We start from the raw sequence: 24,946 nt of genomic DNA, 5'->3' as shown, positions 1-24,946 counted from the left end.
AACCTTCTGTCATTCCTTCCTACATACTCACCCGGCCACTGGAAGGTGGCCCCAGTCTGTAGCAGGCCCCAGGGAAGCAGGAAGTTGTGGCGTACAGAGAAGTGGTATGAAGCAGAGGTGGCAGCCCTCACCTGACCAGTTCTGGCGAAGGGGTCAAATGGGTCCACTGCACCCCACTAGGAGAGCACCAGAAACGGAGCCGGGGGAGGGTGGGCCTGGCCCAGTTCAATGCCCCTCACTTCCCAATCCCCACCCCTCCCCCCATCCTCCGTGGAAATAAGAGAGAGGAGCCTGGCGAGGGGCATGTCATCATTTTAATGATGTGATCTTTGGTGTTTCCCTCGTTAGCTGTAGACTATCCCCTCTCCTCCCACCACAATGTTTCTATGATGAGTTACAAACAGAAAGGAAATCACATTTTCATACTAAAAACAAAATGATCAGAGCCTTGATTTCTCCACTAGAAACTACACGTACAGTTAAGAGTCCACATGCAACACCTTAAATCACAGACTGAGACCTCACATTCCGACCTGGAGTCTCCTCCCCTTCCCCAGCCTTGGGCTAGCTTTGGCCGAGGCTCAGGTAATACTGACACCCACAGACGCTGCTCTGAGGGCCTTGGGGGGAGGAGGAGACTGGTGGACAAGCCCTGGGGGCCGGCCAGCCTACACCCCCCACTCCTGAGTGAGGACCTGCCCACTGTCCCTTGACCCCATCCTGTATCAGGCAAGCAGGCTGCCCCCTTACCCCACAGTAGTCCCCCATTAGTAAATGCCGAAGTCCCTGTCCTCAGGAATCTGGGAGCCTGGCCCGACCCCTGTTGGTTTCAGTGGGGTAAGACGATGAAGAGAGGCTGAAGCTCTGGAAGGCTCAGAGTTGGAGGTGGTTTCTGAGGGCCAGGCCATTCCTCCTGTTTCTGGGCTCCTGGTGGCTCTGCCCACCCAACAGGTGGACAGGGCAAAGCTGCCTCGAGGGCCTCTGTCCAGGATGATTGGCCCAGATCTGGAAGACTGTTCACTCTCTGGAGGCTCCCTGTCCAGGACTGAGTCCCCTGAGCCCATGTTACTAGGAGAAAGTGGGGTGTCTGGCAGGATACCCACTCGCTCCTCCATTCACATTAAGCCCACAGTGTGGCTCTCCTGGGCTCCATGTCCTCGAAGGTTCTAGTTCCCCGAGGCAGGCCTTGCCCATTCGACTGTCTCGTGCCCACTGACTGACCTCCTCTCCACCCCGACCCTCCTCCTCCTGTTCCCTGATGCAGCCAGCAGCTCTTCCGCACGTCCAGTTCCCAGTCAGCTGTGAGGTCCGGTTTCTGCTTGGCGGTTCGAGGGGAGGCACCAGTGCAATGTTTGTCTCTACCTGTTCCGTGGTTCTCCCCTAGGGCCTGTAGAGTGCCCCCTGCTGCTGCCACCATCCGGAAGGTGGTTGTTGTTGGTCAAGTCGCAGTGGAGGGTTGGTCCCTCAGTGCTGGGAAGGGAAACAGGAACAGGGACAGGGGAGGAGGGTAAGGGTGGTGGGGTTGGCTCCTGCCCAGGGGTACCAGGCTGGTCCCAGGAAGCTGTCCGGGGGCTTAGGCCTCGCTCTGCCAGTTGCCCGGGCTCTGGGAGCAGTCCCCGAGAGGTGGAGGGCTGGGGTGAGGAGGTGCGGGCGGCACCAGGTTCAGTGCCCGTCTGAGAGCTGCGGTGAATGCGGTGGCTGACGATGATGTTGTTGCCGAAGCCGCCCATGGAGGCCATGGTGGTGCTCTGCTCCCGCTGCACTACGGCTGTCATGCCGCCCTCTGCCATCAGCCTCTGGATCCTGCTGAGTGCATCTTCTCCACTGGCACCATACTCTGATCCCTCACCTGGCAGGTACAAAGCAGAAGAGAGAGTGAATTGGCTGCTGGTCTGGGCCTCTGAGGCAGGTGGGCAGCCACTGGTAGCAGCTGGGGGATTCTTGGCTAAACGCAGGATAGAGAAAGACTCCCTCCATCACTGTGAAAACCAGTCTGAGTCTTGAAAGCTAGACAAATCCCCCAAAATGATCACAATCCATACTTCTGTTTTCCTGGTGGGGAAACTGAGGCCTAGAATGGCCAGTTAAGAGGCAGCACTGGCCTAGAAGGCAGCAGGTTGGCCTCAATGAGCTCTCTCAGTACCAGTGGCAGCTTAGCGTGCAAGGAGGCAAGTTCAGACAGCTGGCTTTGTCTGCCTGCTCCTTGCTGTAGAAACTCAGCAGACCTAGGGCTGGGCTGGGGTATGCCACCCTTTCTCTGGAAAGAGAGTAAGTACCCTATGGGTGTGGCCGAAAGGGAAACAGTCTGCTCTGCTTCATTACAACGCTGTCTTCCTTCAGCATAGTTCTGTGTTACCTCCTCAAAGCCCCTGAGGAGGCTGAGAGCTTTTATTTTTATATTGATTGATTGATTGATGGAGTCTCACTCTGTTGCCCAGGCTGGAGTGCAGTGGTACTATCTCTGCTCACTGCAAGCTCCACCTCCTGGGTGCATGCCATTCTCCTGCCTCACCTTCCCAAGTAACTACAGGTGCCCGCCACCATGCCGGGCTAATTTTTACATTTTTAGTAGAGACAGGGTTTCACCATGTTAACCAGGATGGTCTCGATCTCCTGACCTCGTGATCCTCCTGCCTCAGCCTCCCAAAGTGTTGGGATTACAGGCGTGACCCACCGCGCTTGGCCCATTTTATTTTTTTTGAGATAGAGTCTTGCGCTGTCGCCCAGGCTGGAGTGCAGTGGCGTGATCTTGGCTCACTGCAACCTCCACCTCCTGGGTTCAAGCAATTCTTCTGCCTCAGCCTCCCGAGTAGCTGGGATTACAGGCATGCACTGCCATACCTGGCTAAGTTTTGTATTTTTAGTAGCCAGCATTTCGCCATGTTGGCCAGGCTGGTTTGGAACTCCTGACCTCAGGTGATCCACCTTCCTCAGCCTCCCAAAGTGCTAGGATTATAGGCGTGAGCCACTGCGCCCGGCCATATTTATTTATTTTTTTTAAATGGAGTTTTGTTCTTGTCGCCCAGGCTGGAGTGCAATGATGTGATCTCAGCTCACTGCAACCTCCACCTCCCAGGTTCAAGCCGTTCTTCTGCCTCAGCCTCCGAGTAGCTGGGATTACAGGTGCCTGCCACCACGCCCAGCTAATTTTTGTAGTTTTAGTAGCGACGGGGTTTCGCCATGTTAGCCAAGCCAGTCTCAAACTCCTGACCTCAGGTAATCAGCCCGCCTCAGCCTCCCAAAGGGTTGGGATTACAGGAGTGAGCCACTGCACCCAGCCTTTATTTGTTTTTTGAGATGGAGTTTTGCTCTTGTCACTCAGGCTGGAGTGCAGTGGCACAATCTTGGCTCACTGCAACCTCCGCCTCCCAGGTTCAAGTGATTCTCCTGCTTCAGCATCCTGAGTAGCTGGGATTACAGGCTCCCACCACATCTGGCTAATTTTTTGTATTTTTAGTAGAGACAGGGTTCCACCATGTTGGCCAGGCTGCTCTCAACCTCCTGACTTCAGGCAATCTGCCCACCTAGGCCTCCCAAAGTGTTGGGATTACAGGCATGAGCCACTGTGCCTGGTCAGAAGCTGAGAGTTTTAACTGTTCCCTGGAAGGGCTCTTTCCTTCTCTTCTTTCCCTTTACCCCCTAGTCTTCACAAGCTATTCCCCAGTTACTGTTCTCCTGGGGCTCAATGCCTGATGCCATATTTCCCTGGAGAGAGTCAACTGACCAGCACAGGCCCCAGGCTTCAAAATGCAGGTCTGGGGAGGGAAAGCAGGATCTGTCCACCACCCCTCTCCAGAAAGGCCCGAGCATTCACTTGTGTGGGAACAGAAAAGACTTCGACTCAAATCTCAGCTCTGTCACTTGCTTGCTGGGTGACCTTGAAAAAATCCCTAAAAAATCCCTACCGTCTACCTTGCACAGCGCTAGAGAGAGAAAAGGAGCTAACACACAGCCCAGGCACTTGGTCAAAGTGCCTGTTGTGATTAACTTGGGGTCTGCAGCAGTGGAGCTCTGTCCCTGTGTGACCTCCCTTCCAGCCTTTTGCTCAGCTCTTGGTAGGGTGAGAACCAGGCTAAGACCATGGGCAACTATGATCAAGGCTCCCAGGCTGTAAGAGATGACTCCACTGAACTGCTGATTTGTCTCCATCAGCTACTGTTTGGGATTTTGCAGTTTTGGGGGTTTTGATGGTGAGTTTTCTTTCCTTTTGGGGTACTTGCCACCAGCTATTTTTATGAGACTTTCTTTGCTCCCCTAACCCCATCCATTCCCTTCTCTCTGCCTGCCTCATTAGAGTTGGATTTCCAGGCCAGCTGGTTTCACAGCTTGGTGGCATCTAAGGCCCAAAGAGATCGCTCACCCTTCTTTTTTTTTTTTTTTTTTTTTTTTGAGACAGAGTCCCGCTGTGTCGCCCAGGGTGGAGTGCAGTGGCTGGATCTCAGCTCACTGCAAGCTCCGCCTCCCGGGTTTTTACGCCATTCTCCTGCCTCAGCCTCCCGAGTAGCCGGGACTACAGGCGCCCGCCACCTCGCCCGGCTAGTTTTTTGTATTTTTTAGTAGAGACGGGGTTTCACCGTGTTAGCCAGGATGGTCTCGAACTCCTGACCTCGTGATCCGCCCGTCTCGGCCTCCCAAAGTGCTGGGATTACAGGCTTGAGCCACCGCGCCCGGCCTCACCCTTCTTATTAGTACTTGGCAGCCTCATGCTTCTGGTTCTTTCTACAGGGTTTTTTTTTTGAGACCAGGTCTCGCTATGTCACCTAAACTGGAGTGCAACGGTACAAACACCGCTCACTGCAGCTTAAGCCTATCTGGTGCAAGCGATCCACCCACCTCAGCCTCCTGAGTAGCTGGGAGTACAGGCATGCACCACCACACCTGGCTAATTTTTTGTACTTTTTATAGAGCCAGGGTTTTTCCATGTTGCCCAGGCTGGTCTTGAACTCCTGGGCTCAAGCAATCCTCCTGCCTTGGCCTCCCAAAGTACTGGGATTACATGGGTGAGTCACTGCGCCCAGCCCCAGTCTTAGACGATCTTCCTCAGCATTATGTCCTCTGTTGCTTTTCTGGAGATCCCCCAATAAAGCGCTGCCCTCCATCCCTCAAAGTGGCTGCCCTTCCCCACTTCCTCCTGGGATGCCTGGCTCTAGCTCCCAGGGCAGAAGGAGAGAAAACCTGAAGGGCTCTCAGAGTACTGGGTCAACCCCGTCTTCAGGGTTTAAAGCCTTCTAACAGTGGGGCAGAGAGGGTAAAGAGAAAAAGGTCAACCTACGGACTTGGTGCCCACAGAGATTCTACTCTGGGAGTAAAGGGCTGCCTGGGGAGGCGGGGCCCTCCCCGTGCCCATTGCAGCCCCATTGCTTTCTAAGAACTCTGTGCACTGAAGCCCTCACAGCATGGTTTGGGGCGTGCCATGGCTGGCCTGAGGCCTGCTGGCACTGGAGTGCACTGTGCCGGGCGCTGTGCCTGGTGAACTCTCAGCTCTTTTCTTTTCTTTTTGAGACAGTCTCGCTCTGTCGCCCAGACTGGAATGCAGTGGCGTGATCTCAGCTCACTGCAACCTCCACTTCCCAGGTTCAAGCAATTCTCCTGCCTCCTGAGTAGCTGGGACTACAGGCATGTGCCACCATACCCGGCTAATTTTTGTATTTTTAGTAGAGACAGTGTTTCACCATGCCAGCCAGGCTAGTATCAAACTCCTGACCTTGTGATCCACCCACCTGGACCCCAAAGTGCTGGGATTACAGGCGTGAGCTACCATGCCCAGCTCAGCTCTTTTCAGGTAGATTACCAGGGGCAAAACAGGTTGCCTTGGGGCCCTATGGGTGCTACTGCAGCCAAGCCCCCAGAGAGCCCCGGATGGGCTTTCCCAGGCTCTGGGGGAGGCCCTGCTGCTGGCACTCAAGTCTGAGCCCACTGCTTGCTTGCCTGTGGCTCCAGGTCTGGCCACCCCTCTCTATGGCTGTGACTGTGTCCTAACTGGGCTTCTTGCTACCAGTCTCCTCCCTTTCCATCCAGTCTCCACACTGTTGCCATGACCATCCTAATTCAGCTCTGATGAATTAAGCTCTTGTTAAGTCTGTACCCTGTTTAAAACCCAGAAGCTACAAAAGCCCTCACAGTAGTCAAAACTCCTTAGCTTGACATTTGAGGGCTCTCTGGCCAGGCCCTTATCACGCTGCAGACCTTCCTGCCCTGACCCCACATTCCTGCAGGTACCCGGCAGCCCTGCTCCCTGGCTACACAGATGGGCATACGCTGTGCACACTGTGCCATGCTCTTGTCCCGTCTCCTCTGCCACCCAGTTCTCTCTGGTCCCCCAGCTGGAAGGGGCTGCTCCTTCTCTGGGGCCTCAAAGTGCTTGACACCTCCCCATGGCTGTGGCATCTTTCTTCTGGCCTATAAGTTCCTGAAGGTCTTGGACTCAGTTGTATTCACTTTTGAGTCAAGTCTAACACGTGGGTTTACACAGGGCGTGTATTTGTCAAATACGTGTATGGATGAATAAAAGGGCTCCCAGGCTCCTCACAGGGGCTCCAGACTTAAGGATGCTTGGAAAACTGGTCTTGTAACTGCCCCATTGCAGGAGAAGCATTTATTTTATTTTGTTTTTTTGAGATGGAGCCTCGCTCTGTTGCCCAGGCTGGAGTGCGGTGGCGAGATCTCGGCTCACTACAACCTCCACCTCCCAGGTTCAAGCAATTCTCCTGCCTCAGCCTCCCGAGTAGCTGGGATTACAGGCATGCACCACCACGCCTTGCTAATTTTTTTTGTATTTTTAGTAGAGATGGGGTTTCACCATGTTGGCCAGGCTGGTCTCAAACTCCTGACCTTGTGATCCGCCTGCCTCAGCCTCCCAAAGTGCTGGGATTACAGGTATGAGCCACTGGAGAAGCATTTAGATGTCTAGTTCTCTCTGGACTTGCTCTCTGAGGGAAGAGACCCAACGGATTCATCTCAATGTAATTCCCTCCACAGTGCCCTTGAATTCATGGTGCCTAACACAATACCAGACACAAAGTAAGTGCTCAAAAAAGAATGAATGGAAGATTTAAAAATGTACAAACAAATGGCTCCCCCAGGGCTGGATGTGGACAACTTCAGCCTACAGAACTATGAGCTGTGCTTCCCTCCTGGGAACTCTAAGCCAAGGCTAAGAGCAACTGAGGGCAGCTGGTACATTTTTCAAGAGAAAAAACACCAGGGCTAGAGGGAAATGGCAGTCACAGTCAGGGATCCAGGCACAGTAGCAGACAGGGAGTTAATTCTGCGGTCTTCTTCTCTGTAGCAAAAGCATCTGTTTTTGTCTTTGAAAATAGGAAATTGATTTAGAGTTCACATGAGGTCTCTTCCTTGGCAAGTCCTAAGGTGCACTCTAGAAGCAGAGGCCAGGGTAGAATCAACAAGTTCCCACCATGCCCTGCAACCATATTTAATTCTAGAGGTTTCATTGCCAGAAGAGAAGAGGGAACTGAGGCTCAGAGAGTCATAGGAGGAGCTGCCCTTCCTGACCTCTGGGAGTACTGGTCTTCCAGCCCCTCCCTCTTCACATTTGCTTTTTCCTGGCCCAGGGCCCAGGCTACTGCTGCTGGTCTACCTACCATCTTCACCAGACAAAACAGAGGCTCAGATGACCTTTGCTACGGGTCAGAGGCACAGCCATGGTGCTCTCCAAATAGTGGGGCACAGCCATGCTCGGAGGCAGGGCCCTGCCTCAGCTCAGCTCAACTCATGCATTCCATGCTTGCCCCGAATGCCCACTGCAAGCTAGGGAGGCACTGTATCAGTGCTGGAAGCCAATGGTGAGTCCAGGAAATGCTTCCCTCCCTTTTCGAGCTACCCTCTTGGCCAGAAGGGTAGGAAAGCTTGCTGTAGGGTCAAATTCTGGGAGAAATCAAACTCTTATTAAAGTCGAACATGCAAAAAAGCTGATGTGTGCAAATACCCCCGTGGAGCGCTCCTCCTGGAAAGTCTGGAAAGAGCTGAATGGATTTCAACGAAATTTTTGTAGAACAAGAAAATTAGAAGTAGCCTAGGAACCCTTTGGTGCTGACAGAAAAAGGCCAAGGGGAGTGGGTAGGGGCAGGCCACAGAACAGCAATTACTACAAGCAGAGCAGGCTTCCCACATTAATAAATCTGGGTGACTGAGTGTGGCGGCACACACCTATAATCCCAGCACTTTGGGAGGCCGAGGCGGGAGGATCGCTGGAGCCCAGGAGTTCAAGACCAGCCTGGGCAACATGGTGAAACCCTGTCTCTACAACAAACAAACAAAACAAAATTAGCCAGGTGTGGTGGCATGTGCCAGGAGGCTGAGGTGGGGAGGATCCCTTGAGCCCAGGAGGTCGAGGCTGCAGTGAGCTGTGTTTGTGTCACTGTACTCCAGCCTGGATGGAAGAGTGAGATCTTGTCTCAAAAAATAAATAAAAACAAAATAAATAAATCTTGGTGCCTGTAGTAGGTGTGAGTGCAGGTGGGATCTCCCTTCTAGCCCAGCCCAGAACAGCTGAACTCCCTGACCAGAGGGTTTCGTTATCCATGTTCTTGCAGCTCTGGTTTTGTCAATACAAAACCTGCCAGCGGCTTCTGCATGGTGAAATCTGGGCCCAAAGAGAGCCCTGATTCCTGGGCTCCCCTGAAGAGTCTGACAGCAGAATAGTGGTATGAGTGCCTCAGAGCAAGGTTCCTTGCCCTAGGAGGGACAAGGCTGGACACTGACACCCATCCATCAAGTGTTCATATCCTCTGACCCACACCTCCCCTGCCCTGACTGATTTCTGAAAGGGGTATGGTGTGTGGAACAGCTGAGGGTGCAGAGTCTAGGCAGAGCATGCAGGGACGCAGGCAGGCAGAAGCAGCCAGCTGCCCGGTCTCACTCTGCCTGCTGTTCCCGCTGACCAGAGCCTCAGCTTAGCTGGGGCCATCCTCTACCACCCACTCTACTTTACAGGAGGAGGGGATAGTGGGGCAAGGAACCAGGTCCTGCCTCCTAAAACCAGGGAAAAGAGCTCCTTCCCTCTGCGCCACCCTCTGCCCCATCCCCCCAAAAGAATGAAAGGAACTTATAATTGACTAAAAGCCAGAAATGGGCTGCATGCTAACCAAGAAAACAGCAGAGAATTCTCTGGGAGGTGAAACACCAGCAGACATACTTCTGAAGGTGGCAGCTCCTGCTCCCAGAGCCCCAGCACGTCATCTTCAGCCCCAGTATCCTGCCCTCCCCACTCATCCAGCCTCAGTTCTCCACATGCACCAGACATGCCATGAACACAAATTAGTGGTCCTTTATGCAGTAACATGTCTTTGAACTTGGTGCCATTGCATGTGCTGAGACATGTCTCCAGGAACGTTTCCCCACCACCCTACTTCACCTGTCTCCTACTCATGCTTGAAGACTAGGCTCAGGGTCACCTCCTCCAGGAGTCTCCCCTAAGCCTCATAGGCTGGGCACAGGACCCTCCTCCTCTGTGCTCCGGAGGTCCTCATCACATCAAAACAATGACCAGTTTAGGCGTCCATCTCCCTCTCTAGGCTGCGAGCTCCCCATGGAAGGACAGAGAGGCCTATTTGTCTTCACAGCCCAAGTGGCTGATACATAGTAAAAGCTCAGTGAAATCAAATCAGAAGGGGCTGCCTAGCTGGGCGCAGTGCTTCATGCCTGTAATTCCAGCACTTTGGGAGGCCAAGAAGGGAGGCTTGCTTGAAGCTAGGAGTTCAAGACCAGCCAGGGCAACACGGTGAGACCCTGTCTCTAAAAAAAAAAAAAAAAAGATTAAAAAAAAAAATAGCTGGGCATGGTGGCGCACACCTGTAGTCCCAGCTAGTCAGTAGGCTGAGGCAGGAAGATTGCTTGAGCCTAGGAGTTCAGGACTGCAGTGAGCCAAGATGGTGCCACTGTACTCCAGCCTGAGCAACAGAGTGAGACTATCTTTCTTTATTTATTCATATTTGAGACAGGGTCTTGCTCTGTCTCCAGGCTGGAGTGCAGTGGCACATCACAGCTCACTGCAGTCGCCACCTTCCAGGCTCAAGCAACCTTTCTGCCTCAAGCCTCCAGAGTAGCTGGGACTACAGATGTGTGCCACCATGCTCAGCTAATGTTTCGTATATTTAGTAGAGACAGGGTTTTGCTGTGTTGCCCAGGCTGGTCTTGAACTCCAGGACTCAAGGGATCCTCCTGCCTTGGCCTCTGGGAGTAGTGCTGGGACTACAGGTGTGAGCTACCATGCCCAACTGAAGTTCTGTCTTTATTTATTTTATTTTTATTATTATTTTTGAGACAGAGTCTTGCTTTGTTGCCCAGGCTGGGTTGCAGTGGTGTGATCTTGGCTCATTGCAACCTCTGCCTCCCAGGTTCAAGTGATTCTCCTGCCTCGGCTACCTCAGTAGCTGGGATTACAGGTGTCCACCACCATGCCTGACTAATTTTTGTATTTTTAGTAGACACAGGGTTTCACCATGTTGGCCAGCTGGTCTTGAACTCCTGATCTCAAGTGATCTGCCCACCTCAGCCTCCCAAAGTGCTAGGATTACAGGCGTGAGCCACCACACCCTGCTGAGACTCTGTCTTTAAATTAAAAAAAAAAAAAAAAAAAAAAAGGCCTGGGTGTGGTGGCTCACACCTGTAACTCCAGCACTTTGGGAGGCCAAGGTGGGAGGATCTCTTGATCCCAGGAGTTCAAGGGCATGGGCAACACAGTAAGACCCCATCCCAAAAACAAAACAAAACAGACAACACTCTCTACCATTGACTGCTATTTGTATATGCATATATACATACTACAAACATACATAAGGGGCTGGCCGGGTGCGGTAGCTCATGCCTGTAAGCCCAGCACTTTGGGAGGCTGAGGTAGGCGTATCACTGGAGGTCAAGAGTTCCAGACCAGCCTGGCCAACATGGCGAAACCCCGTTTCCACTAAAAAATACAAAAATTAGTTGGGAGTGATGGCGGGCACCTGTAATCCCAGCTACTCGGGAGGCTGAGGCAGAGAGAAGCACTTGAACCTGGGAGGCAGAAGTTGCAGTAAGCTGAGATTGCACCACTGCACTCTCAAAAAATAAAAAAAGAGGCCAGGCATGGTGGCTCAGGCCTTTAATCCCAGCACTCTGGGAGGCCTAGGCGGGCAGATCACAAGGTCAGGAGTTCGAGACCAGCCCGGACAACATGGTGAAACCCTGTCTCTACTAAAAATACAGAAATTAGCCGGGCATGGTGGCACATGCCTGTAATCCCAGCTACTTGGGAGGCTGAGGCAGGAGAATTGCTTGAACTTGGGAAGCAGAGGCTGCAGTGAGCTGAGATCACGCCATTGTACTCCAGCTTAGGTGACAGAGTTCGACTCTGTCTCAAGAAAAATATAAATAAATAAAAATAAAAAGAAGGGGCTGCCTAAGAGTATGGCCCCCCTCTCCAAACCCCTCCCGCTGTCAGGGTTTACTGGGAGCTCTGAGAGGTCTGCCTCCTACTGAGAGAGAGGGCTGGCCTGCTGGCTCCATTGGAGAAGCCTGTGCTGGTTCCCTCTTGCCTGGCCCTCAGGCTTCCTGGAATAGGCCTAATGGACTCCGGAGCAGCTCAAAGTCCACAGAAACCTGCAAAAAGGGCCTGAAGATGGCAGAAGGAGCCTTCCACCACCTCCTACTAGAGGCTCACAGCCAAGGTTGGCTGCTTCAGCCAGCACCACCTAAAGGTCATGGCCCCAGTGAGGGGCGTCCACCTAGCACAGATGCATGAGGTGGGCTGTGCTACAGACCAAAGAGGGACTTCACTTTGAAAATTCTCAGTTCATGGCATCGAGAGCGACCATGCACGACCCTGAGGGGCACTGCGGTGTAGAAAGCCGTTCCCTGGGGTGACAGGTATGTTTGTTATTCTTTGCCTGACATGCACCATGGCTTTTCCTCCCATGGTCTCTTCTGGGCAAATAGCTCAACACAGACTTAGAAAATGTGTCTGTTTGGAGGCTGCTTTGTTTGGAGCTACGACCAGCAAGGGGGCTGGGGGTGGGGGTGAGGACAGCAACTGAGTGAGAACAGCCTGTTTAACACAGCTGCTGACGGACTCCTAAGTGGCTCGAGCTCTGCTGCTGGGAAGTGCTAATTGGTTTTTAAAAGTGTGAGGCTGGCACAGACAGTCAGGGCCGAGTGTGGCAGAGCCACACCTGAAATAGGTGAGAGGAAGGGGCTGATGTTATGCCAGGCTGCAGTCAAAATGGCAATGAGCCCCAGGTGTGACAGGAGTGTGAGAGGTCCTCCCATGGGGCAGTCCCAAATCTGCCATACTGGTAGGGGGACGACAAGCTAGGCTGTGGTTTGGCCCCAGAAGCTAAGGCCTGGGGTGCACTCCTCTGGAATGGCAGCTTGCAGGAACGAGTCTCCCTTTAGCCCTTTCAATCCAGGCTTTCTGTGCTCTCTCTTTGGAAAAAGAGCCTGGGTCCTCACATTTTAGAGGAGAGGGAGTCAGCATACTTGGTGGGAGCTGAGGCGAGCTGCAAGAGTGACCCAGCTCAGGGAAACCATGTCACTGTTGAGGAGGCTCTTAATGCCACCAGGTGGGCATCACCCAGACATGGGACGGGGTATGCATCCTGAGTGGGAAGTGGCACTCACACGGTCTTAGGGTCCCTCTCCCACCCACTCCAGCACCACATGGCTCCTACCTTCACCAGGACCTGAGGCGGCTGTCCCTGGCTCCGGCACCTCCCTCTCAGTCTGTGTTTCGGCATTCTGCAGCTGAAGGGCCAGAGTCTGGGTGCCCTGAGATGTCACTGAGGTGGTAGGGTTCCGGGGCTGCAGCCCAATGGCATTCATCAGCCCCATGTCTCTGTCTGTCCTCCATGTGGCTCTGCTGGTTCTAGGGAGAGAAAGACAGACTGAAGTCAGGTGGGGCTTGGGACAGCGCCCCGCACAGCACTCTGCTGGCTCTGTGCCAATCCTCAGGGCAGTGTGGGCCAGGCCCTGCTGGCTAAGAGAAGCCCTGCGCTCCTGCAACTGCCTCTTGATGGTGGTTAACTTGTCTGTGTCCATTCTCTCCCAAGGTTAGTCTATACCCTGGGACAATGAAAGGCCACAGAAACATCCAGTCTTGTGCAACCCTGGCTCAGTCATGCCCTTCAACAACAGGCCCCTGTTAGGGAGTGGGGAGGAGCTGTAGAGATGGCTGATACGAAAAGACACTAATGAAATTCAGGAGGCCAGCAGCTGAGATCATGGGATAAAGAGTGAGCACTGGAAGAAGGTCCTTTCTCTCTTTAGTTTTACCTTCCTTCCAACTGTATGCTCGTAAGATTCCACTTTGAATTCTTGAATTTCCAAGTGAACTGAGAGCTCCACTTTGGAGGGAAAGCACTGGAACTCTTTTTTTTTTTTTTGGTGAGACAGTCTCACCCTGTCACCCAGGTTGGAGTGCAGTGGCACAATCTCAGCTCACTGCAACCTCCGCCTCCCGGGTTCAGGCGACTCTCCTGCCTCAGCCTCCCGAGTAGCTGGGATTATAGGCACACAAAACCATGCTCGGCTAATTTTTTGTATTTTTAGTAGAGACGGATTTCACCATGTTGGCCAGGATGGTCTCGATCTCCTGACCTCGTGATCTGCCCGCCTCAGCCTCCCAAAGTGCTGGGATTGATTACAGGCGTGAGCTACCGCGCCCATCCAGGACTGGAACTCCTGAACAGGCTGCTCTGGGATCCTCCTTCCAGGGCCTTCTGAAAACAGACCCTTGCAGGTAGGGAGCACAGGCTGTCCTACAAGGAAGGTTCCAGCTAATGCTAGCATCCACCTTCCTTGGGCATGTCCCAGGCACTGCCTTGGAACAGCTGGAGCTGGCAGCAGAGGCAGCCCAGGGCTTTTGAGACTATCACCAGACACTCATATTTCTAGCTGCTTCTGGGACTATTCCTCCAGCTATGCTCAGCAATTCCTAGGGGAAGTAGCAATTGCTTTGGGTTTATCAACAACCCAGCACTTTGTTCCAGTCTTCATTAGTGAATTAAGTGATGAAAGGATCAGTACCAGATTTCTAATGGGTGCCTCAAGAGGATTTGTCCCTGGGCTACAGCCCTGGGCAGCTTGGTCCCTGAGGTCCTAGTCATCTGGAAGAGCCTGGGCCATGGAGCAGACTTCATGGGGCGGCATCCTTCTTCAGGCCCTATCTTCTCTCCTCACCCCAAGTGTGCCCAGGCACCATGGCCAGGATGGGAGAGGGTGAGGGGGTGGTTCTACAGCAAGACTCTGAGAGCAGAGCTTTTGTTCTCTTTCTTAGCCATACAACACTTTTCTCAAATGAAATTGTACACAAAAGATCAAGGAGGCGCTGCTTTGGTTGAGGAGGGACCCAGAGCCCTAGAGGATGCTGAAGGCACTGCTTAAGAGCTCATCAAAAGCAGGAGGAAGGGACGGGCCTCCAGCCAGCTGCTCCCTGCCTACTTCCCAAACATACCCAGGCCGCTCGCTGCTCCTGCTGTTGGAATGGACAGTGAAGACCGTCTCGTTCAGCTGGTCCCAGTAGTACTCAACACCAGAGTTTAAGGCCCTGAAAATCGGTTGGGAAGGGTATAGAAGAAGGTGAAAGGCATTAGAGAGGGAAGGATAAGAGCTCCTAAAACTCCTGGCTTTGTGGACTGTGGCTGCCCATCCTTTCTCTCTCCTGGGGCTGAGCTGAGACCAAGACCAGAGCTGCGGCTTCATCAGGATGCTCAGTGCTGGGGCAATTCAGACAAATCTCTAATAGCCTAAATGCCTGGAATGGTGGGTTTAGCTTCTCCTTTCCCCCTGACTAGCCTAACTGGCTCCTCCTTGGAGCTAAGAGACAGCTAAAAAATAGCAACAACAGATACAGGCAGTGGGTCCTGAGTATTCTTCAGACACAGAGAAAGGAACTAAGATGGCAAATGTGAGGCCCACTGGAGAGATATAGTGCTATGGACAGCCCTGCCCAACGGGCATGCCTAGTCTTGAAAAGCAGAGACCTTGGCTGGGCGCTGGTGGCTCACACCTATAATCCCAGCACTTTGGGAGGCCGAGGCAGGCAGATCATGAGGTCAAGAGATCAAGACCATCCTGGCCAACACTGTGAAACTCCATCTCTACTAGAAATATAAAAATTAGCTGGGCTGGTGGCACATGCCTATAGTATCAGCTACTCAGGAGGCTGAGGCAGGAGAATCGCTTGAACCAGGAGACAGAGGTTGCAGTGAGCTGAGATTGTGCCACTGTACTCCAGCCTGGGCGACAATGTGAGACTCTGTCTCAAAAAAAAAAAAAAAAAAAAAAAAAAAAAAAAAAAAGCAGAGGCCTCAGGAACAAAGACAGTGCAGGCTCTCGCCGCTGGGGTAGCCTGAGCTATTTAACCTAGAGGCCTAGATCACCCTCCTTTAACAACAGAACTTACCTCCATAAAGAGCAAACATCCCCAACTGAGTGGATTATAGGATGCTGGGAGGTGCTTCCTTCCTAAATATGGGTGTTGGCTAGGACAGAGACCAGGTAGGGCCTAGATGATGAGGGACTGTATTCTAGGAGGTCCCAGGAGGCTGTACTGCCTCAGGTAAAAGGCAACAAAACCAGACACTGAGCCTCCAAATCTGCCTTTTTTTCTGAGATGGAGTCTCACTCTGATGCCCAGGCTGGAGTGCAGTGGCGTGATCTCAGCTCATTGCAACCTCTGCCTCCTGGATTCAAGCGATTCTCCTGCCTCAGCCTCCCAAGCAGCTGAGATTACAGGTGTGTGCCACTACGCCCCGCTAATTTTTATATTTTTAGTAGAGATGGGGTTTCACCATGTTGGCCAGGCTGGTGTCGAACTCCTGACCTCAAGTGATCTGCCCATCTTGGCCTCCCAAAGTGCTAGGATTACAGGCATGAGCAACTATGCCCAGCCCAAATTGGTCTTTTTAAAATTTTTTCAATTTTTAAAAAATTTTTTCAGATGGGGTCTCACTATGTTGCCCAGGCTTGTCTTGAACTCCTGGGCTCAAATGATCTTCCCACCTCGGCCTCCCAAAGTGCTGGGATTATAGGCATGAGCCACCACGCCCGGCCCAAATCTGTCTTTAGTGGGTAACTATGATTAGGCTTCACCTGCGAGAATACTACTTGCTTCTTTGAAGGGAAAGAGCCACAGCCAAACAAAAGTACTCTTCTTTTCACTGCCCTGTAGTAAACCTCTCCCAAGCTCCAGGGGCCTGTCAGGCTGTGGAGTTGGTGTAATTCCAAAGGCCACCTCTTTAAAAAGCAGTACAGTTGTCTGTTGGTATCTTTGGGGAATTGGTTCCAAGACCCCCTGTGGATACCAAAATCTATGGATGCTCAAGTCCCTACTACACAACCTATCCATATCCTTTTGTACACTTAAAATCATCTCTAGATTACTTGCACTAATACAATGTAAATTATGCAGATAGTTATTATACTGTATTGTTTATTTGTATTCTTTTTGTTTTTGAGACAGGGTCTCACTCTGTTGCCCAGTCTGAAGTGCAGTGGTGTTGCACTATACTGAAGTATAGTGGCTCACTATAGCCTTAACTTCCCTGGGCTCAGGTGATTCTCCTACCTCAGCCTCCCGAGTAGCTGGTATTACAGGCGTGCCTCACCACGACTGGCTAATTTATTTTTTTTATTTTTTGTTTTGTAGAGACAGGGTTTCACCATGTTGCCTAGGATGGTCTCAAATTTCTGGGCTAAAAAATCTGCCTACCTCAGCCTCCCAAAGTACTGGGATTATAGGTGTGAGCCACCGTTCCCAGCCTAATTGTACTGTTAATTTTCACTTTTTTTTTTTTTCAAAAATATTTTTGATTTATGGTTTGTTGAATCCATGAATGTGGAACCTGCAGTTACCAAGGGCCAACTGTTTATCCTTCCTCTTCTAAACAGCCATTTTTGTGGGGTTTGGGGATTGTCTGAGAACCAGATGGGCATTGGAGGGCAAAGGTGAGAAAAGGCTACCTTACATTATGGAAGAGGTAAATGGCCAGAAGTAACAGAAGAGGCCTCCAAAAACAAACTCATCACTGTTTTTGGTGAGCAAATCCTGTCTGTATTAGATACTATGCGAAGCTGGCTGCCAGGAAGACTGATTTACAAACTTGTCAAGATGTACTGACAGGTTGCAATACCACATGAGTCCCCACCAAATCCCTCTTCTGGAATTCTTGCTAGCCAGGGCTGGTTAGTGACAACAAACTGTTCACATCAGACCTACAACAAACCACGTACTTCCTGACCCGGAACGTTCCTTCCCATCTCAGAAAAGAGGCCACAAGAAGGCCTGCTGTCTGAGCTGAGACTGTCAGCATAATGCTGGTGGCCAAAAGGTCCCCTCGAATGCTTTCCATCCAGGCAGCAGCACGGAGCATCCTCGGCTCAGGGCTGTGACCTTGGCTATTGATTAAAGAGATCCACTGCCAACAGAACAGGGGCCATACTTCCTGTCTCAGATGTGTTGCTCTACTATGCCTCCCCATCCCAATCCTTTCTGCTCCCCACACACAGGTCTAATTCTAAGCCAGGATTTGCTTTACTTTCTGTGGTCAGAGAGCTGGACTACAATAGCTCACGGATTTGGTTTCAATTCTAGGCACTGTACCAAGGATACAGTTGGAGACGCCCTCTCTGGCTACTGAAACTCTTAGCTTGCTTTTTTTTTTTTTGCTAAGATGGAGTTTCACTCTTGTTGCCCAGGCTAGAGTGCAATGGTGTGATCTTGGCTCACCGCAACCTCTGCCTCCCGAGTTCGAGCGATTCTCCTGCCTCAGCCTCCAGAGTAGCTGGGATTATAGGCATCCGCCACCATGCCTGGCTAATTTTTGTATTTTTAGTAGAGATGGGGTTTCACCATGTTGGCCAGGCTGATCTCGAACTCCTGACCTCAGGTGATCCGCCCACCTCGGCCTCCCAAAATGCCAGGATTACAGGCGTGAGCCACCATGCCCAGCCTGAAACTCTTAGCTTTCAATACCCACTGTCACTGACTGTCTGTGAGCTAAAGAATGATCCCAACATGTCCTGTTGTCTTCTTGGGTCTCAGTGAGGGTGAATGAGTCACTGTTTGCTCTGGGTTCTTCCTGGGAGCTAGACAAACACACGAAGGGAGGAGGAAGGCTGGGAAGTCCAATCAGGGCCAGCCTTTCCAGCGCGCTTCCACCTCACACCTGGCTTCCTCCACAGCATCTGAAAGCTGTGCTTCTGGGCCTGGCTCAACCACTTCCTCATGCTGAGACCTTCCAGGGCTCCCTGAATAGACCTGAGCTCTCTCAGTGGTCACGATGCTCTCTCCACAGAACTTGTGGCTCCGAACTTCCCAACTTCTAGGGACCATTCCCTTCAATAACATTCTTCTTTCATCTATCAGTGACATGGCTGCAGAGGATCAGACTAAAGATGCCTGGTGTCTCTGCAGCGCGGGAAGGAGCCACACCTGGCTCTTAGAGCCTTGCCTGAAAGATGTGGTTTCCACAGCAATTTTGGCTCCCTTTTGATTTGGAGGCATGCTTTCCCCTCCCTGGGTGATGATACTTGACTCTAATTACCATGATTACAGAAGGGACAGAGCTGGGGCCTTGTCAGGAGCCCCATAGTTGGCCAACAGGCCAGATGCCCCATAGTCTCAGCCCACCTCTCTTCCGCCCTGAGTTCCCTGCTTCTGTCCTTTAAGCTGACTCTGAGAAGCAGTGGACCTTCTGCCAACACCTCCCCCTGCCCCATTTGTAGGGCTGGTTTATGAGGCCGGAAGTAAGCAAGCACTCCCTCATATCAACCTGGCACTTCACACCCCCCATGGTTATCAGTGGGGGTGCTGGCTGGCTGGCAGGCAGCCAGAGGCACAGCAGCAGCTTGGACAGAGTGCGGGTAGGGGAGCAGAGGAGGAGGGAGCGCCTCACTGCTAGGAAGGGCGGGGTGACTGCGTTATCAGCCCCTGGGATGGCTTTGTAGAGGGGCTGACTGGCCAGTTGTTTGTCTTCTTGCCTGTCCTAAGAATTCCTTCTTTTGGAGAGACGAGGATTTTTGAAGGCCTTAGTCTACTGCCAAGTGGGGTTTTAGTACCACCAAGAGATGCCCAAGGAACTTGTTCCTCTGTCTTTGTGCTTGGAGAGAGTGCTGAGGCAAAGACAATGGAGGAGAAATCAAGAGCAGTATTGAGAGCACAAAATGGGGTGCAGCTGCCTGTGCCTGGGACAAAGGCAGACAGCCACCTGTTTCGGAGGGAGGGCTGCAATCTTGGCCCAGCTGGCTGGCTGGATCCTGTGCCCTTGGGAATGGGTGTGCCAGGGAGCTGTATCACCCAGGGATAGGCAGCTGCCTATGAGAAACACAAGAACCCTGAGCTCCTACTTCCCTATTTGTTCTCCTCATTTGAGATGGGAGACGACTCATCGGTAGACTGCTCAAAAGACGTGAACATGCTCACTGATCCCCTCATTCCCCTGCATCCATGCTGACCTGCTGAAATGTCTCAACACGATCTAAAGCTGCATTCTTTACCTGAGGTCTTAAAGAGTTACAAAAGTATGTGTGTGTTCTTGTGGCATATTTTTCTGTGGAAGACAGTACATTGCTTGCGTCAGAATTTTAAAGGGGTTTTTGAGTGAAAAGGGCTCTGGATAGGAAAGGGAGGAATTCTAGTTCTGTCATCAATCTGTTAGGAGGCCTCAGAGGAGTTTTAACTTCCCTAGGTGTCTATTGCTCACACACAGTCTTCCTTGCCTAAGCTTGGAAGAACTTCAGTCATGTCCATATCCAGTTTATACGGTACCCTTACATTTTGGGCCCTAAGGCTTGAGACATTTGCCAACGTGACCCAAGAAGTCAGGACAAACAGTATCCCAAAAAAATGGGCTAAACTAGTTTTCTCTTAGTCCAACACAACTTGGTCTGTGACGGGACACTGTTCAATGTGTCCAATGCTAATGCCATGTTACTCAGGGAAGAGGCTTGAGTTCCTGGTGGGTAAGAGAGTTCCCCAGGCACCCCAAGATGGCTTAGGTCAGCTGAGACTCCGGGATGCTGGAGACAACACATGGGGAGAAAAGAGAAAACAGAAGCCAAAGTCAGCTTTGTGTTTGGCTGAGGTGACTATGACTGACACAAAGTAGGTAGGCTGGGGTTTCAGACATAAAAACCTCTGTGAGGCCACAACAAACTGGGTGTAGATTATTTTTGCAAGGGAGAGGACCAGAAATTTGGCTGGGACAAAAGTTAGTGGTGGAAGCCATAGACAAAACAACACTCCTGAGGAAAGAGGTCTCGGAGAAACAGGGAAAGAAAGACTTGTAACTGAGGTGTAAGTAAGAGTAGAATCATAGTCCAGAATTCTGTGCCAGTTTTGGAAAAGATGCTTATTAGATTCCTCTTATGAATTGTTAAGAAAAGAGGTAAGACAATCAGTGTCATGTGCTTTGGGGAAAAGGAATATTTCAGGACAGATCCTGGGACTACGGACAGGCCAGAGAAAGGGCAGAAACTGAGAGACCCAAGAAGATAATGAAAATGCTCTCTGGACGCTTTGGACATGGTGAAAGATGTTCTCTGGAGCAAGTGGCTTGCAACACAAAACATTCTTGCAGCTCCAAGCGCAGCCTGACCAGCCTAGGCTTAGACAGTAGTCTGTCTTTGGGAGGGGCTCAAAAAATTCAAAATGGAATGCAACAGCTGCCCTAAGAACCAGGTTTCCTTTCTCGTGGGCCACTGAGCTAACTCAGCTGATAAAGACCCAATCAGCAGTTCCCTACTAGACCACAGAAGCTGACCCAAGTACATCCTTTAGGAGAAACTATCAAGGGTCCCATCAAAAGGCAACACGGACACTTCCCACTTCTGATAACCAGAGACCCTGCTGGAACTGTCACACCACACTCTGTGATCTGCAGAACACTCTGGGAAAAGACTCTGCACCAGGTAGAGGTCAACATGAGGACAGCCTGGAGGCAGAAGTGGCATTTAGTCGACTGGAACCTTGCAGCGTCCCACGCAGCAATCAGCCTGATCTGCAGTGAAGCAGAGCTTCACACTCTCCACCTGGCTGGGGCTGGAAACTGATGACAGACCCGGCTGACTCCCAGGGTCTCTAGTGAATGAATGCCCGGAGAAACCCTGACCTCCATAAAGCCAGAGGAAGGGGAAGGGGTGTCATCAGGACTTCAGACACAAATCCCCTCCTACTCCCTACTTCAAGACCAGATAATAATTGCTTTGACTATAAATTGAGCTTTTCTTTTCTTTTTCTTTCTTTTTTTTTTTTGAGACGGAATCTCACTCTGTCGCTAGGTTGGAGTGCAATGGCATGATCTCGGCTCACTGCAACCTCTGCCTCCCAGGTTCAAGCGATTCCCCTGCCTCAGCCTCCCGAGTAGCTGGGACTTACAGGCACATGCCACCACGCCCGGCTAACTTTGTATTTTAGTAGAGGCGGGGTTTTACCATGTTGACCAGATGGTCTCAATCTCCTGAGCTCGTGATGTGCCTGCCTCAGCCTATCAAAGTGCTGGGATTACAGGTGTGAGCCACTGTGCCCAGCCCCAAATTGAGCTTTTCAATCTGCTTTCACTAGTATAAGCTAGACCTCCAAGCAGAAAGGAAAACAGGCAAGACAGAATCCGGCTATTAGAGATCAGTGGCTTAACCATTTAGGGTTTCAACAATACCTATTTCCAATTATTTTTAAGTTAGAGTCTATGGCATTTACTCAAATCCAAGACCAACTGTTGAATTTTTCTAATAGGGTTTAAAAAAGAATCTTTGATATCTATGCTTTTGACTGCAGAGAAACTTTAGTATCACTAGGAAACCAGAGAACAAGGGAAAATAAAGACAAAAAACTACTCCCTTTAGATTCAAGAAAACACGATCACTAAATCAGTCTCTGGATGAAATGTGAAATGGGGAGCTAATCCTACCAGCCCCTGTGGGAAGAGGGCCCTTTAAGGAGTGGTGCTGAGAATGAGGCAGGCTCTAGTGGATTGACATTTCCTATCTAAAAGACCCCAGTTGGTGAATACTGATTACCCCAGTCCTCAGCCCCAATGATCCCTCAACTCCCACACTTTAAGCCACTTACTCTGGTCGGCAGATCACCAGGTCTCCTTTGTTAGTACCATAGGCCAGGCCAAGCCCTGGCTCAGGCAGCCAACGGGCAGAGTTGATACTGACATGTCTCCGCTGGTCGGCAGGCATTGGGTAAAGGACGTTGAAAACTCTCTAGGTAGAGGAAAAGAGGGAAAAAAGAGAATGGCAGGAGAAACAATTTGTTACCAAGAATAACAAAATCCAGGGAGAAACAAATTACAGGGAGGAAAGGAGGTGGTGAGGCTGGGAACAGGAAGCCTCTTTTTTTTTTTCTATATATATATATTTATTATTATTATACTTTAAGTTCTAGGGTACATGTGCACAATGTGCAGGTTTGTTACATATGTATACATGTGCCATGTTGGTGTGCTGCACCCATTAACTCGTCATTTACATTAGGTATATCTCCTAATGCTATCGCTTCCCCGTCCCCCTACCCCACGACAGGCCCCAGTGTGTGATGTTCCCCTTCCTGTGTCCAAGTGATCTCATTGTTCAATTCCCACCTATGAGTGAGAACATGCGGTGTTTGGTTTTCGAACAGGATGACTCTTAACTCATGCCTGAGAACTTGGGGCAGCAGGAGAGATGGGATTCTCTCATTTGTGGGGAGAGCTAGGTCTCTTTTAAGAAATACTAGGGGACTCTATGGCTCTAATAATGCGTTCTCCTTCGAGCCTTCTAGCTAACTTTGTTGCTTTTAAATTAACTCCCTGGAAAACCCCATAGAGCCCACCATACCAGGACGGACTGCCCATAACTTTCCTCTGACCAGGCCAACCAGTGAGCATCAGCCTTGGCTGGTAGTCCTGTTACCATGGAAATCACAGTGCTCTCACAGCAATGGGGAATTGGAGGTGATAGGGGGGCGGGAGGGAGTGATAACATCAGAGAACATTCTTAATTCATCTAATTAAAAGCAACGTTAAAACTGTTATTGTTAAGGATTCCTAAAAGGTGCATTAAGATGGAGGGAGCGCAGCAGAGGGGAATCATGAACATTCAGGCACACAACTTGTTTCTAGCTTATATAAATCACCGTTAAATTGATTGTTTCTCTTTTTCCAAGCTAATATTTTCTGAGCGGCATATTTTCTGAGAACGTAGGGTTTGGGCTGAAGGTAAAATATGGCCTCACAGTCTCTTTGGCCACTCTCTGACATGTTTTAGAAGCAACGTAATCAGAGATAGGGGCAGGTCAGTGGAAGAATAAAAGATGGGCTTTAGAGTTAGTAAGACTTGGGTTTGAGTCCTGATGCCACTGCAAAACAAAATCTCTAGATCTCAACTTAGAACAAACACATACATTCAAATAATTTGGGAGATTAGAAGAGATGATGTATAAAATGCCTGCCATGGTGCAAGCTCCTAAATAGTAACTGCTATTATTGTAACCAGGAACCTGCATCTGAGTCTTCACAAACGGTCATCAAGGCCTATGAAAACGACAGGCAGCTGAAACTCTATAAACTGGAATTTATTTCCCTTCTTGCTTCCCCAGTTTTTAATCTATCAAATATGAACTCATTTCATCTGCCTTTACCTGCCCCTAGGGTTGACAGAAGGGGAAAAAAGAGAAAACAAATGAGCATGTGGTTTAGACAGTAATATTCATAAAATGAACTTAGAGTGGTACAATAATGATTATTTTTCTGGCTATCCTGATGAGGGATGAAGGTGGAAAGGGAGGAAGGCAGGGAGGGATGAGTTAGAACTAAGGGTCCACTCCATCTATGCAAACCAAGTGATAAGCAGCCCTGGATCTGCGAACACATGCTCACGTGCCTTGGGTGCCTATCTGAAAGGCCTTGGACAGGACAGCCTCCAGAAGGGAGAAGACAGCAGCACGTGTCCTCAATTTACTGACCCACACACACATAGAATCTTGTTATTAGTAATTTTCCAGGTGTTGTGGTACTGAGAAACGTGCCCAGGTAGCTGATGGTTCTCTTCCAGAATGGCCTAGCTATGGTCCTGAGGTCAAATGGGCCTTTTACAGACATGGAATTGGTTCCAGTTTGAGGCACAGCACTGACTGCCCTGTGGCAGCTGCATTAGGAACCTCCTACACCCTTCCTGTAGGACTCAACTCCAAATGTAAGGAATTCATTAGGGCTCCTTAAATCTTTGCTCTAACTGAGGAGACTATTAAAAAAGAACCCAATGATGTTAATGAATTTCTCTGGTAGTCATCTGGAGTGTGGCTGCTTGGCCTTTGGATCATCTCCTCCTGGCTGGCAGGAGTCTCAAACAAATTCATGGCTGTTATTCTCCACTCAGCCTCACTGGTTGAATGGGCACGGAGATGGTAATACCACTCTTTCACCTTTGCCCCTAATCAATGTTTTGCCTCTAAATCAAGCAATGAAGTGTGGTGCCTTTATTCTTTCTTATGGAGATCTTCACCTTCTCAGAAGATAACCAATAGTTTCTGTCCAACCTATAGACTTTGTGGTTAAATAGAACTTGCCATTTAACTTTTAACACTAAAAGGACAATGTGGGTGTGATTAGACAATTGTGGCTGGGATTACTTAATCTGTTTAGTTTTCCTTCTCCAAAGGTCAGATGGTGTGAGCAGAGCACACCCAGAGTTAAGGAGGGATGAGAGTTAACTTCAATGGGTGCATGAGGGGAGCACCTTGGTTTTGAGCCTGTGGTAGCTCTACATGGGCCTCACAACCAAGTCTCCCCTAAAACTACAATAATTTATAATTGTAGGGAATGGCGAAAAAGGGCCAGAGAAAGTAGCCTTACAAGGAGGAGAATAAGAAGACTTTAGCAATCAGATGCTTAAGTTGCTGTGCTGGGTTTTTTAAATGGGGGTCTGAAACAGAAGAATAAAAGACCTCTTTCCTAGAAACGTTCCAGACCAG

General features: G+C 50.5%; 1 protein-coding gene across 1 annotated transcript in view; it reads right to left on the bottom strand.

Annotated features, from left to right (window-relative positions):
- Positions 1–294: 294 nt before the first annotated feature.
- AMBRA1 (autophagy and beclin 1 regulator 1) overlaps positions 295–24,946 on the bottom strand; it is a 198,534-nt gene continuing 173,882 nt past the window's right edge. Inside the window, exons 16-19 of the mRNA XM_025357274.1 lie at positions 22,061–22,200; positions 14,444–14,536; positions 12,663–12,856; positions 295–1,849 (exon numbers count right to left, since the gene is read on the bottom strand). Coding sequence (XP_025213059.1) covers positions 1,359–1,849; positions 12,663–12,856; positions 14,444–14,536; positions 22,061–22,200 — 918 coding nt within the window. The 3' untranslated portion in view covers positions 295–1,358. The remainder of the gene's footprint in view (positions 1,850–12,662; positions 12,857–14,443; positions 14,537–22,060; positions 22,201–24,946) is intronic.

This window comes from Theropithecus gelada, chromosome 14 (assembly GCF_003255815.1).
Source record: "Theropithecus gelada isolate Dixy chromosome 14, Tgel_1.0, whole genome shotgun sequence".
Lineage (NCBI taxonomy): Eukaryota > Metazoa > Chordata > Mammalia > Primates > Cercopithecidae > Theropithecus > Theropithecus gelada.
Note: the sequence above shows the minus strand (reverse complement) of the source record. Positions and strands in the feature narration are given on the sequence as shown.